At 31.3% G+C, this 14,514-nt stretch overlaps 2 protein-coding genes across 4 annotated transcripts; one reads left to right on the forward strand and one right to left on the reverse strand.

The window, feature by feature from the left end:
- Positions 1-12: 12 nt before the first annotated feature.
- LOC134831549 (uncharacterized) lies at positions 13-3,328 on the reverse strand. Of its 3 annotated transcripts, XM_063845304.1 has the most exons (8): positions 3,188-3,328; positions 1,223-1,751; positions 964-1,162; positions 778-906; positions 646-716; positions 488-587; positions 208-426; positions 13-148 (listed from the first exon to the last, which is right to left on the reverse strand). In XM_063845304.1, the coding sequence occupies exons 2-8, from the start codon at positions 1,733-1,735 to the stop codon at positions 48-50; spliced, it is 1,332 nt and encodes a 443-aa protein (XP_063701374.1). In that variant the 5' UTR covers positions 1,736-1,751; positions 3,188-3,328; the 3' UTR covers positions 13-47. The 3 variants fall into 3 exon arrangements, with proteins under 3 accessions (XP_063701374.1, XP_063701372.1, XP_063701373.1); XM_063845302.1 differs by having other exon boundaries at positions 778-1,162; XM_063845303.1 differs by lacking the exon at positions 3,188-3,328 and adding an exon at positions 2,377-2,446 and having other exon boundaries at positions 778-1,162.
- A 5,402-nt stretch (positions 3,329-8,730) lies between these two features.
- Positions 8,731-14,106, forward strand: LOC134829743 (mediator of RNA polymerase II transcription subunit 23). The gene is made up of 8 exons (XM_063842979.1): positions 8,731-8,822; positions 8,895-9,603; positions 9,696-10,896; positions 11,613-11,771; positions 11,834-12,767; positions 13,161-13,303; positions 13,364-13,665; positions 13,725-14,106. Exons 1-8 carry the CDS (start codon positions 8,750-8,752, stop codon positions 14,092-14,094), a joined length of 3,891 nt encoding a protein of 1,296 aa, XP_063699049.1. The 5' UTR covers positions 8,731-8,749; the 3' UTR covers positions 14,095-14,106.
- Positions 14,107-14,514: the final 408 nt, after the last annotated feature.

Raw genomic sequence — 14,514 nt, forward strand, 5'->3', positions numbered from 1 at the left:
GATTATATTTAAGCATTTTACATAATTTCTCTTTTTTATTTATAATTTTAGTCCCATTCTCCAATGTACATGGATCGCGGCGCCGGAACATATCCTCTCGGAATTGCAGTATGCCCATACAAATGACTATAAGGTGATTCTTGTAAATCTAAAAAAAAAATTTTTTTTCAAAAAATTGAAAATTATGAAAATTTTTGAAAAATTTACCAATTCCGCTCTCATAACTTCTCGCATGCCATAAAGCGGCGTTCCTCTCTGGCGGCATTCTGATGCTTTCCTGCATATTTGGCGCTCGTCTAACTTGTGGCAACAGATTTGACATGGATGCGGGATGGCTTAGGCCACGTTTTAAGTCCTTTGAGTTCTTTTTGTTGGATTTGACAAAGTTGGGAACGCGTGCACGAAGACCGCAGTAATATGGATCCTCTGGATTTGATGAAATTTTTGGTTAAGAGAAGTTTTTTATTTAAAAAAATTATTTTTTTACCGTATTTTCTGTTATTATTGTCCTTTTCTTGATCTTTTTTACTCCTACTCCGTGAGAAAAGCTTCAATTTTGATTCTTCTTTTGTCTCGTAGATAACGGGCTATGAGAAGTTTACGGATTAATATTCAAAAACTAAAATTTTTTAAGGAAAAACTCACTTTTTGAATCTCACTTGAGTAAATTTTATCACGAGGCGGTAACTTTGGCGGCTTTTCGCCTCTCTTCAAACCTAAAAAATAAAAAAAAAAAATTTTTAAATTATTTTTTTTTAGCAAAAATGAAATTTTTACCTGAATTTGAACTCGTTGCACTCGCAAAATTTTCTGCCGTGCTGTATGGATCCTCATCCGGAATCGGTATTCTCGGGCGATTTTTGATGTCGAATTGTCGTTGAGTTGGCGCTCCAACAATCGATGGCGCTGCGATTCGTGGAAAATGATTCTCTCGAATAATTTCCGGCGAATTCAGAGACTCACCTATTGGCAACTTGCTCTTCAGCATATCCATCGCAACAACGTTGATAATTAACACCCAAATCGGGCAATCGAGTACTTCATTTTCGGATTTGACGAACGCCAGCATCGACAGGCATTGCGTTTCGAGTTTACGACGATCCGGGTAACCACGACTCAGTTCTCTGTGTACGTTTGATTGGAATTTTTTCATGTCGAAGAGCTAAAATTTAATTTTTTTTTTATTATTTTTAGATCGATTTTAGGCGTAAAAGGGACTTACTTTGACAATTTTCTCTGTTTCAATTGCCATTCCGGGTAACTTTGTGATTTCGGCGCCAATTGCCGTTTCTTCGGCGACATTTGGCGACGTACTTTTGACATAAATGTTGCTTTTGCAGTAACGACGCACAAGAATGTTGCCCGCCTCGTCCATTTTGATCTTGATGCCTTGCGCAATGTGTCGCTTGTACTCGTCCGTTCGCTTATCGCGCATCGGATTATCGAAGCCACACAAGCCAATTTTCATGCCGTCGAAACCATCGTCGGAGCCGTTAATGGTGAGGACAGGCGCACGCGCATAAGCTTTCGCAACACGACGATTTCGCTCGAAAACGATGACTTTTGCCCAAATTTCGTCGTCGATTTGATTCCATTTGTCGAGCACTTCTTGCAGATGATCCTTGAAGAGTTTGTCTTTTTGGAACCAAACGTCTTCCTCTTCCTTCTTGAAATATGTCGGATCGAAAGTCAGATCATCGCGCGATTTTGACAGGATTTTCCGACGAGAAACCATGATGTTGGTTCTGTAACTGAAAAAAAAAATATTTAAATATTATATTTTTGGAATTTTTTTTTTAAATTTTTTTTTAAATTTTTTTTTTTTTATTTTTTTTTTTATTTTTTTTTTTAATTTTTTTTCAATTTTTTTTTTTTTTTTTTAGTGAAATGGCTATCATAAAGGAAGATATCAATCAGAATGATGCCAACAATACTTTATGAATCAGAAAGGATTAAGACAATCTAAAAGGTTTTTAAGAAGATTCGACTCAAATAGATCAAACGAGCTACTATCTATGTCAAAAGAACAATTAAATGGAACATAATATCTAACCCTCAATGCGATTATGGAGCAACTGAACAAACCATTGCACACATTATTATGTTTTGCCCAAAAAGATTCTTTGAAGGAAGTTATGAAGAATTGCACAATTTATCAAATCGAGCAAAGCAATATCTGAACCAACTTGACATCAAACTTTGAAAAATTTTAATATTAACAAAAAATACTCAGTTAACAAAAAATATCAAAAAATAATTGAATTTCTAAAGATTTCAAAAATTATACCCTACTGAAAAAATTTTTTAGTTAAAATTCGTTCAAAAAAAAAAAAAAAACGCAAGAAATCAAGAGAAAGTTTGAATTTTTGTTGTTACTGCTGCGTGTGTTGGTTCGCTAAATACCACAATAAAAACGTCGAAAAAACATTTGGCCCTGAAATTGCATTCCCGCAGAATGAGACAAAATGACACGTTTTGACGAATGCACTTTTTTCGCAGAATTCGAACTGCGATGGAGACTCCTGGCTTTGTGTGAATTTCTCGTCAAAAACAAAAAAAAATGAAATAAAAGAAGTCGAAAAATTTACACAGACAAACACAAAAGTACAAAAAAAGTGTTGCAACATTGATTGTTCGCGCTGCGTATTGGATGAGTGGATCATTTCTAGTATCGAATAACTTCGAGTCGTCGTACGACGCGCGCTGAATGAATGAATATGAGGCAAGGTTCTCCACATATTTTCATATCATTATTAACACACATCCATGTTGCAGTAACAGCAGAGAGACAGCAACGACGACATTATATAATACGAAAAAAATGGTAATTAGTGGTTTGTGTGTGCTGAAGAAATTGAAACCCCGAGAGTTGAGATACTGCTCCGTATGCTGTACACTCCGAAATAAACTATTTTACCACAAAAGCGTTAGTTGGTCTAATCCAAAACATGTTTTTAAAGGTCTAGTTTTTTGACTCATGCATTGTGTGTGCTGCGCGAATGTATTACAACAACAACAACCCCACTACTTGCTACAACTCCCAACTTCGTAGACACAGCGCGCTGTATTTAAATTTTGAAAGTGATTACTTTTCGTACACTTTTCATACACTCCCGTACACAGTCCACGTAAATATGAATTTTTTTTTTCAAAGTATGTGAAATATTTTTTGTCTTGTCTCTCTCACTTTGTTTTTCGCTGCAAAGCTCTTTTCCGCCTTTTCTTTCCCGAAAATTCCCCCAATTTTCGCGATCAGCAACACTTACAGCAAGCTTTTGACGGGACTCGAAGGTTTTTATTTTGGAATTTTTTGACTTTTTTTCCTGGTTCGCGCACATAAAATTTTTGGTGTATGCTCGAATCAAAGAACACTTTGGAACTAACTTAATAAAGTGAAAGGAAATTTATTCGTTTACACATTCCCCACGGTCTGCAACGACGAAAGACGAAGGTAGTGCGCTACACAATGAAACCTGATTCGTTACCTAAGTCGTATGCGCAGAACACGAAAGTCGCTTTTTTCGTAGCCATAAGACGTGCGCTGTTCACGACGAACAGCAGGTGAAGCATAATAAAAGCCAAGAAAATGTTCATGCGACTTACCTTTGAATTTTGTTTCTGTTGAATTTTAATTTTAAATTTTTCTGTTACTTTTTAAAATTATTTTTTTTTTTGTTAATATTTGATCATTATTTTTTCAAAGTTTTTTAAGAAATAAGTTTTTTTTTATTTTTATATTTATTTATTTTTTTGTCTTTAGTTTAATTTTCATTAGAAATTTAGATTTTTGGATATGAGCTTTTTTTTCTCAAGTTATTTTTTAAGCAATTTGAAGCCTAAAATTGAATAAATATTCATTCTAAAGATGATTTCCATGCATATCAGGTCGATTTTTGATGAAATAAAAAAACAACGATTTTATCATATGAGGAGCAAAAACCGTTGTTTTTTCTCAAGTCAATTTTCAACCCATATTTGATGGATTTCAAAGCTAAAATTGAATAAGTATGCATTCTAAAGATAATTTCCATGCATATCAGGTCGATTTTTGATGAAATAAAAAAAAACAACGATTTTATTATATGAGGAGCAAAAACCGTTGTTTTTTCTCAAGTCAATTTTCAACCCATATTTGATGGATTTCAAAGCTAAAATTGAATAAGTATGCATTCTAAAGATAATTTCCATGCATATCTGATCGATTTTTGGAGAAATAAAAAAACAACGATTTTATTATATGAGGAGCAAAAACCGTTGTTTTTTCTCAAGTCAATTTTCAACCCATATTTGATGGATTTCAAAGCTAAAATTTAATAAATATGCATTCTAAAGATAATTTTCATGCATATCTGGTCGATTTTTGATGAAATAAAAAAACAACGATTTTATCATATGAGGAGCAAAAACCGTTGTTTTTTCTCAAGTCAATTTTCAACCCATATTTGATGGATTTCAAAGCTAAAAGTTAATAAATATGCATTCTAAAGTTGATTTCAATTGCTATCTGATCGATTTTTGGAAAAATAAAAAAACAACGATTTTATTATATGAGGAGCAAAAACCGTTGTTTTTTCTCAAGTCAATTTTCAACCCATATTTGATGGATTTCAAAGCTAAAATTTAATAATTATGCATTCTAAAAATAATTTCCATGCATATCTGATCGATTTTTGATGAAATAAAAAAAACAACGATTTTATCATATGAGGAGCAAAAACCGTTGTTTTTTCTCAAGTCAATTTTCAACCCATATTTGATGGATTTCAAAGCTAAAATTGAATAAATATGCATTCTAAAGATAATTTCCATGCATATCAGGTCGATTTTTGATGAAATAAAAAAACAACGATTTTATCATATGAGGAGCAAAAACCGTTGTTTTTTCTCAAGTCAATTTTCAACCCATATTTGATGGATTTCAAAGCTAAAAGTTAATAAATATGCATTCTAAAGATAATTTCCATGCATATCAGGTCGATTTTTGATGAAATAAAAAAACAACGATTTTATCATATGAGGAGCAAAAACCGTTGTTTTTTCTCAAGTCAATTTTCAACCCATAATTTGATGGATTTCAAAGCTAAAATTTAATAAGTATGCATTCTAAAGATAATTTCCATGCATATCTGATCGATTTTTGAAGAAATAAAAAAAGTACGATTTTATCATATCGATTTTCAACCCATATTTGATGGATTTCAAAGCTCAAAGATATGCATATATGGTCAATTTTTGATGAAATAAAAAGACAACCCATTGAAAGCTATGCATTGTTGATTTCCATGCTAAAAGTTAAGAAATATCAGGTCGATTTTTGAAAAAAACAACGATTTTATCATATGAGGAGCAAAAACCGTTGTTTTTTCTCAAGTCAATTTTCAACCCATATTTGATGGATTTCAAAGCTAAAATTGAATAAGTATGCATTCTAAAGATAATTTCCATGCATATCAGGTCGATTTTTGATGAAATAAAAAAACAACGATTTTATCATATGAGGAGCAAAAACCGTTGTTTTTTCTCAAGTCAATTTTCAACCCATATTTGATGGATTTCAAAGCTAAAAGTTAATAAATATGCATTCTAAAGATAATTTCCATGCATATCAGGTCGATTTTTGATGAAATAAAAAAACAACGATTTTATCATATGAGGAGCAAAAACCGTTGTTTTTTCTCAAGTCAATTTTCAACCCATATTTGATGGATTTCAAAGCTAAAATTGAATAATTATGCATTCTAAAGATAATTTCCATGCATATCTGATCGATTTTTGATGAAATAAAAAAACAACGATTTTATCATATGAGGAGCAAAAACCGTTGTTTTTTCTCAAGTCAATTTTCAACCCATATTTGATGGATTTCAAAGCTAAAATTAAATAATTATGCATTCTAAAGATAATTTCCATGCATATCAGGTCGATTTTTGATGAAATAAAAAAACAACGATTTTATCATATGAGGAGCAAAAACCGTTGTTTTTTCTCAAGTCAATTTTCAACCAACTTTTGATGGATTTCAAAGCTAAAATTTAATAAATATTCATTCTAAAGATAATTTCCATGCATATCTGGTCGATTTTTGATGAAATAAAAAAACAACGATTTTATAATATGAGGAGCAAAAATCGTTGTTTTTTATCAAGTCAATTTTCAACCCATATTTGATGGATTTCAAAGCTAAAAGTTAATAAATATGCATTCTAAAGATAATTTCCATGCATATCTGATCGATTTTTGATGAAATAAAAAAACAACGATTTTATCATATGAGGAGCAAAAACCGTTGTTTTTTCTCAAGTCAATTTTCAACCCATATTTGATGGATTTCAAAGCTAAAATTAAATAAATATGCATTCTAAAGATAATTTCCATGCATATCTGATCGATTTTTGATGAAATAAAAAAACAACGATTTTATCATATGAGGAGCAAAAACCGTTGTTTTTTCTCAAGTCAATTTTCAACCCATATTTGATGGATTTCAAAGCTAAAAGTTAATAAATATGCATTCTAAAGTTGATTTCCATGCATATCTGGTCGATTTTTGATGAAATAAAAAAACAACGATTTTATCATATGAGGAGCAAAAACCGTTGTTTTTTCTCAAGTCAATTTTCAACCCATATTTGATGGATTTCAAAGCTAAAAGTTAATAAATATGCATTCTAAAGATAATTTCCATGCATATCTGGTCGATTTTTGAAAAATAAAAAAAAACGATTTTATCATATGAGGAGCAAAAACCGTTTTTTTTTTTTTCTCAAGTCAATTTTTAACCCATATTTGATGGATTTCAAAGCTAAAATTTAATAATTATGCATTCTAAAGATAATTTCCATGCATATGAGGAGCAAAAAAAAACAACGATTTTATCATATGAGGAGCAAAAACCGTTGTTTTTTCTCAAGTCAATTTTCAACCCATATTTGATGGATTTCAAAGCTAAAATTTAATAATTATGCATTCTAAAGATAATTTCCATGCATATTTGATCGATTTTTGGAGAAATAAAAAAACAACGATTTTATCATATAAGGAGCAAAAACCGTTGTTTTTTCTCAAGTCAATTTTCAACCCATATTTGATGGATTTCAAAGCTAAAAGTTAATAAATATGCATTCTAAAGATAATTTCCATGCATATCAGGTCGATTTTTGATGAAATAAAAAAACAACGATTTTATCATATGAGGAGCAAAAACCGTTGTTTTTTCTCAAGTCAATTTTCAACCCATATTTGATGGATTTCAAAGCTAAAAGTTAATAAATATGCATTCTAAAGTTGATTTCCATGATTTTTGATGAAATTTTTATCATAGGAGCAAAAATCGTACTTTTTTTCTCAAGTCAATTTTCAACCAAATTTTGATGGGTTTCAAAGCTAAAAGTTAATAAATATGCATTCTAAAGTTGATTTCCATCGATATCTGATCGATTTTTGATGAAATAAAAAAACAACGATTTTATCATATGAGGAGCAAAAACCGTTTTTTTTTCTCAAGTCAATTTTCAACCCATATTTGATGGATTTCAAAGCTAAAAGTTAATAATTATGTATTCTAATAATAATAAAAAAAAAACAACGATTTTATCATATGGGGAGCAAAAACCGTTTTTTTTCTCAAGTCAATTTTCAACCAACTTTTGATGGGTTTCAAAGCTAAAATTTAATAAATATGCATTCTAAAGATAATTTCCATGCATATCAGGTCGATTTTTGATGAAATAAAAAAACAACGATTTTATCATATGAGGAGCAAAAACCGTTGTTTTTTCTCAAGTCAATTTTCAACCCATATTTGATGGATTTCAAAGCTAAAAGTTAATAAATATGCATTCTAAAGATAATTTCCATGCATATCAGGTCGATTTTTGATGAAATAAAAAAACAACGATTTTATCATATGAGGAGCAAAAACCGTTGTTTTTTCTCAAGTCAATTTTCAACCCATATTTGATGGATTTCAAAGCTAAAAGTTAATAAATATGCATTCTAAAGTTGATTTCCATTGATATCTGATCGATTTTTGATGAAATAAAAAAAAACAACGATTTTATCATATGAGGAGCAAAAACCGTACTTTTTTTCTCAAGTCAATTTTCAACCAACTTTTGATGGGTTTCAAAGCTAAAATTTAATAAATATGCATTCTAAAGTTGATTTCCATTGATATCTGATCGATTTTTGATGAAATAAAAAAAAGTACGATTTTATCATATGAGGAGCAAAAATCGTACTTTTTTTCTCAAGTCAATTTTCAACCAACTTTTGATGGGTTTCAAAGCTAAAATTTAATAAATATTCATTCTAAAGTTGATTTCCATTGAAATCTGATCGATTTTTGATGAAATAAAAAAAAGTACGATTTTTGGATATGAGGAGCAAAAATCGTACTTTTTTTCTCAAGTCACTTTTCAACCAAATTTTGATGGATTTCAAAGCTAAAAGTTAATAAATATGCATTCTAAAGTTAATTTCCATGCATATCTGATCGATTTTTGAAGAAATAAAAAAAATTCATGACAACTCAAAGAATTTCAAGGCAAAAATAATTATTTTTTTTTTAATTTTTCTCAAAATTTTCAGCTCCAAATTGCAAAAATTCAACAAAAAAGCTTCATGAGCCTCGAAATACGGTAAAAAGATAACGACATTCATGTTTTCAAAATGCCGCATTCTGATTGGCTGCCCGCAAATCGTTATCTGTCAAACCAACTGTCAAAAAATCTCCAAAGCAAAACACTGAATGGAGGAAACGACAACACTAAATCGGGCTTCTTCTGCAACAGACTCTCTGGAAAAGCGTCTTTCTGAATTAGGTACCTCACAAAATCCCGTTTTCTCGATTTTGCATCGACATTTCTAACGATTTCATTGAATTTCTTTTGCAGCGGAAGCAATTAAAGAGTGCGAAGACGATGCCACGAAGAAAGAGTCCCTCATTAAGCAGAATCTCGCCACAGTGCAGTCGCAAAGTAATCAGAGCATCAAACATCTCTTCGAGCAATTCAATGGGCTCGTGCTCGATGAAAAGGTTATTTCGGCGCGCGTCTTGTGCGAATTGCTGCTGGACAACGAACAATTGATGCCCGACAACAAATGTTTGTGGATCGAGACATTTCGCCTCATCAAGAAGTTGTTGCAGCACGTCGACTACAAGGGCGTGCGAGAAATCATGAAAAATTGCCGTGAAAAGGCGGCAAAGTGTTTCTCGAAGGATTTGCGGTCGGATGAACTTCCGCAGCTGAATGCGCTTGTCGATGTGCTGAAAGACATTTTTGATCGGAATGCTTGTTTGTTGCCCGCGTATTTCATCATTACGGAAATCCAAAAGGGAGAAACGTTCGAAATGCATTGGCAAGTAAATCATTTGATCTCGGGCTATATTGAGGAGTTTACGAATGTCGCACAGATGCTTTCCGTGATTTTACTGCCGAAACTCTTGCCGGTCATTGAACACGGCGATCATTTAGTGAACTGCTGGCGGTTGGATCCCATTTCTCTGAAGTTTTGCTTGAAAGGAGCATTGCCCTATTGTCATCAACTCACACAGCCACAAACGAAACTCTTGCGTTTTGTCTTGGAACAACCTTATAGTCGGTAAGAAATGCATTTTTTTCAAATTTTAAAATTTTTCATAAGAAAAATCCTAAAATTCGAAAAAAATAATAAAAAATTTTCATTTTTTTTAGAGATTTTGTTTGTGGCATGTTAAATCTCATAAAAAATCAGAGAGGCGCCAACATGCAACTCGAAAAAAACCTCATTTGGTTGATAATTTCGGCAATGGAGCGTTCCGAGACAAGTCAACACGAAGAAACAATCCCCTCATATTGGCTACATTTGTCATCGCAGCTCATTTACTTCGTTTTATTCCAATTTGCGACGTTCCAAAACATCATAAACGCCCTAATCGCCGAACTTTCCGTCAAAAAGTTGTCCAAAGGTCGCAATCAGCTCATGTGGATGTTACTTCAGTACATTTCGGGCAGCATTCAACGAAATCCGATTCAAAATTTCCTCCCAATTTTGGATTTAATTTATTTGTTGTATCCCGAAAAGGAGCCTTTGCCCATTCCTGACGTCACAAATCCATCTTGCGCGCAAAAATTGGCTGCTATGTGCATCTGGATGCATATAAGTCGAAAAGCGAAATTAGATCATCATGAGATGACGTTGTCCTTACCGCCAGTATTGAAGTTGCAACATGATTATTTGCAAAAGTTGATAAGTAATACGGTGACAATCACGACGAACAATTACACAATTCCGCTTTTGTGTAACGCCTATTCGACAAATCAGGATTATTTTTCGCGTCCCATGGCAGGATTGGTTGACACAATTAGTCCGAAGGGCAGTAACGCGAATAATAATAATTGTTTATCGATGCAACTTCTCGACAGCTTGACCGTGCATGCAAAGATGTCGTTGATCCATAGCATCGTGTCGCAATTAATTCAGCTTTCGAAGACGGCACTTCCGCATAACATTAGTCCCGGAATGATTGAAACTTATTCGCGGTTGCTTGTTTACTCGGAAATTGAGTCGTTGGGTATCAAGGGATTTTTGTCGCAACTCTTGCCGCAAGTTTTTAAGTCGCATGCTTGGGGAATTCTTCACACGCTGCTCGAGATGTTTTCGTATCGCATCAATTTTCATATCGCGGCGCACTATAAAGTGCAGTTGTTGGCACATTTGAATGCTTTGGTGAACATTCAGGTGACGACGCAGCTGCAAATTTGCATAGAATCGACGTCGTTGAGACTCATTACGGGACTGACGTCGTACGAAATGATCTCGCAAATGTCGAGGTTTTACATTGCGGAGCATAAGCCATCGGGAACGATCGTTTCGACGGACAATGAGGAATTAAATCGAGCGATTATCTTAACGGTAAGTTCGATTTTGATTTTTTTTTTTTTAATTTTTAATCTCGAAAAAATATTTTTAAAAAATTATAAAAATTAAAAAATTTCAAAAATTTAAATTTTTTTTTAATTTTTACGAAATTGAAGACAAAAATAATTTTTTCGATTAAAAAAAAATCGTTCAAAAAATTAAAAAAAAAAATCAATAAAAATAAAATTTTTATTACTTGGATGAGAATTTAAAAAAAATATATAAAATTAAAAATTTCTTTAGAATTTTTTTTTCAAAATTTTTACGCAAAATAAAACAAAATATTTTTTTTAATTTTTTTTAACAAATTTTTCGTTAAATTTAAATTTTATGATTTTGATGAAAATTAAAAAAAAATATACGAATTAGAAAATTCTTTAGAAATTTTAATTATTTCAAAATTTTTACGAAAAAGAAGATAAAAATATTTTTTCGATTTTTTTTCGTTTAAAAATCAATAAAAATTCAAATTTCATGATTTTGATGGAAATTTTGGTTATTTTAAAATTTTTACAAATAGAAAACAAACATAATTTATTTTGATTTTTTTTAAATTCTTCGTTAAAAATTAAAAATTTTATGATTTCGATGAAAATATAAAAAATTAGTTCAAAAATTCAAAAATTTTTTAAAATGAAAAAAAATTTTAAAATAATTTTGGGAAAATTTTTTTTTTAAAAATTAATAATGTTTTTATAATTAATTTTTAGTTGGCACGAGCGATCAACAATGCAAATGCAGGACATGACAAAACATCCTTAAATTGGTGCAAAGACATGTTAAATCACGTTTTACAGGCAACGCCTCATTCTTGGAGTCCTTATACGTACCAATGTTTCCCAAATCCCTTAAAAGAGGTTTTAACTCAGGTAAAAAAAATCAATTTTCACCTTTAAAACTTTTGAAAATTTTCACTTTTGATCTTTTTCAGTACACGGGCCCTCGAGAATCGACTCAAAACATGAAAAAACTCGTTGACGAGGAATATCGCAATTGGATTTCGCTCACAAACGAATCAGAAGCCGTTGCACAAGGCTCAAGTTCGCCCCTTTTCCTCTGTTTGGTGTTCCGAATGTTGTTGGAAGCCGACAACGTGAACGCTTACGTCATTAAAACCGTCGAGCGTATCAGTATTCGCAGCTCCCCGATGTATTTGCGGAATTTGTGTGACTACATCATCTTGGAAATCACGAATTTCTCGGGAAATGGAAATGCCGCAAAATGCATCGATTGCATCAACAAGATGATTTGGACGTATTCGATGTTCGCAATCGATTCGTTCATCATGAAAATGGTTTTTCGCCCGAGTGACAACAACGAGGCGCAAGTTTGTTTCTACGTCATTCAATCGTTGTTGCTGAAACAGCAGTTCAGAAATCGTTTGGTCGACTTTTGTCAGGACAATTCGCCGGAATATTGGAAAATTAACAATTTGGAGAGGAATTTGCAATTTCACCAAAAACATCCGGAAAAGTTTATTCATGACGAGATTTTGATGCCTGTGTGTTTTGGAAACGTTTGTTTGAGAATTTTGCCGGTGTTGGATATCGTCATTCATCGATTGATAGAATTTTCGACAAATCAGACGATAAAGGCGTTGGAGAATATTTTGGATAATGTCGGAGCTTTGTACAAGTATCACGAAAGGCCCATCACGTATTTGTACAACACACTGTACTATTACGAGAGGAAATTGAGAGATTGTCCGTCGATCAAAAAGAAGTTGGTAACGTCAATTGCAATGGATATTTATAGTAACAACTTCCCAAATAGCAAGAAATTCTTGAGGGCATCAGAAGCGGAAGAGACAGTTTTGTTACAAGATCCAACTTATTACACGGAAGTCGTTAAAAAAGTTTTAGATGGTAAGAATTTTTTCCAAATTTTAAATTTTTTTAAAATAATTTTTTAAAAATTTTTTTAAAATAATTTTTTTTAATATAATTTTTTTTAAATTTTTTTTAATTTTTTTTAAATAATTTTTTTAAATTTTTTAAATTTTTTTTAAAATAAATTTTAAATTTTTTTAAAATAAAATTTAAATTTTTTTTAAATAAATTTTAATTTTTTTTTAATAAATTTTAAATTTTTTATAATAAATTTTAAATTTTTTTAAAATAAATTTTAATTTTTTTAAAAATTTTAAATTTTAATTTTTTTTTTAAATTTTAAATTTTTTTTTTTTTTTTTTTTGAAAATGAATTTTAATTTTTTGACACTTTTTGAATAATTTCATTAAAATTTTATTTTTTTTTCAGCTATCGAAGACAAAAACATGCAAACAACAATCGATTGGCGTTTCCACGAATGTCCAAACTATCCAACTTTTTCACTTTATCTCACTTGCATTGAGATTTTATGTTTGCCTCAGTCTCCATCGACGACAACTTGTTATATTATTGTAAGAAATTCAATTTTTTTTTTTTTTTTTTTCGATTTTCATCAAAATTTTTCTTTGTAGGACATAATTTTGAAACGTTATGGCAACATTGCTCCCGGCAAAATCCATTCTTGGATCAATGCGATCGGCTTAATAATCGCTCGTCTCCCTGAACCTTACTTCACGACAATTTTCGATCGTTTGCGTGACTTATTGAACTCACCAAAACTTGCTGATTGGAAATACAAACAATCGCCCTTCACACTTTTCAACTTTAACACCGCTTATTCTTCGATGTTGGATAAGACTTTTGCGAATTATTTGGCTATTACGCACGCATTGTTGCAACATTTTGATAACGGGCAGATGGGAATGATGATTGAGTGAGTTAAAATTTTTTTGCTTTTCAAAATTTTTTTCTTAAATTTTGATTTTTTTGTAGATATATCAATCGCGTACTGAAGCCCTGTATCAAAACGGAGGAACAAATGATCTTTTTGTGTCACTTTATTTGTCCGTTCTTGAATCGTCTTGAAGCAGAAGTGAATCGGGGTGCAATGGATGTCACAATTATGCTCTATGAGATCCTCGAACAAGTCGACAGTAACAAGAAATCGAGCGAATTGAAGTATTTGGATCCAATTTGTGACTTGTTGTATCACTTGAAGTACATGTACATTGGGGATTTGTTGAAAAACGAGATTGAAGTTATCATTAAACGACTTTCGGCACCTCTTCGCATGAGATTACGGTTTATTACGAGACTAAATGTGGCGAATGTTAACACAGCAGACGAAGATATGAACAAATAAATGTTTTTTTAACTGTCACTCGTGAAAAATTTTTGAGTTTTCATTGAAATTTTGAGTTTAAAAAGATTTTTCTTGTAAAAATTTCGATTTTTCTCCTACAGATTTGATGAAATTTTTGAAAATTGCTTTTATTCTTTTGCTAAAAAATAAGTTTTCGAAAAAAAATTTTTTATAGCTTCAAAAAGTTTAAATTTATGAAAAAAAAATCTTAAAAGCATAAATTCTAAAAATTTTAAAAAAATTCTTCAAATTGTTCGAAAAAAAATTTTCGAAAATTAAAAATTCGCAAATTATTCGAAAATTGTTGTCTTAGGAAAAATTTCTCAAATTTTAAAAATCGTATCTTCAAAACATTATTCAAAATTAGTTTAAAAAATTTCTAAAATTGTCAAAAATCGAAAATTAAAAAACGAAATTCGA

This window comes from Culicoides brevitarsis, chromosome 2 (genome assembly GCF_036172545.1).
Source record: "Culicoides brevitarsis isolate CSIRO-B50_1 chromosome 2, AGI_CSIRO_Cbre_v1, whole genome shotgun sequence".
In the NCBI taxonomy this organism is placed as follows: Eukaryota; Metazoa; Arthropoda; class Insecta; order Diptera; family Ceratopogonidae; genus Culicoides; species Culicoides brevitarsis.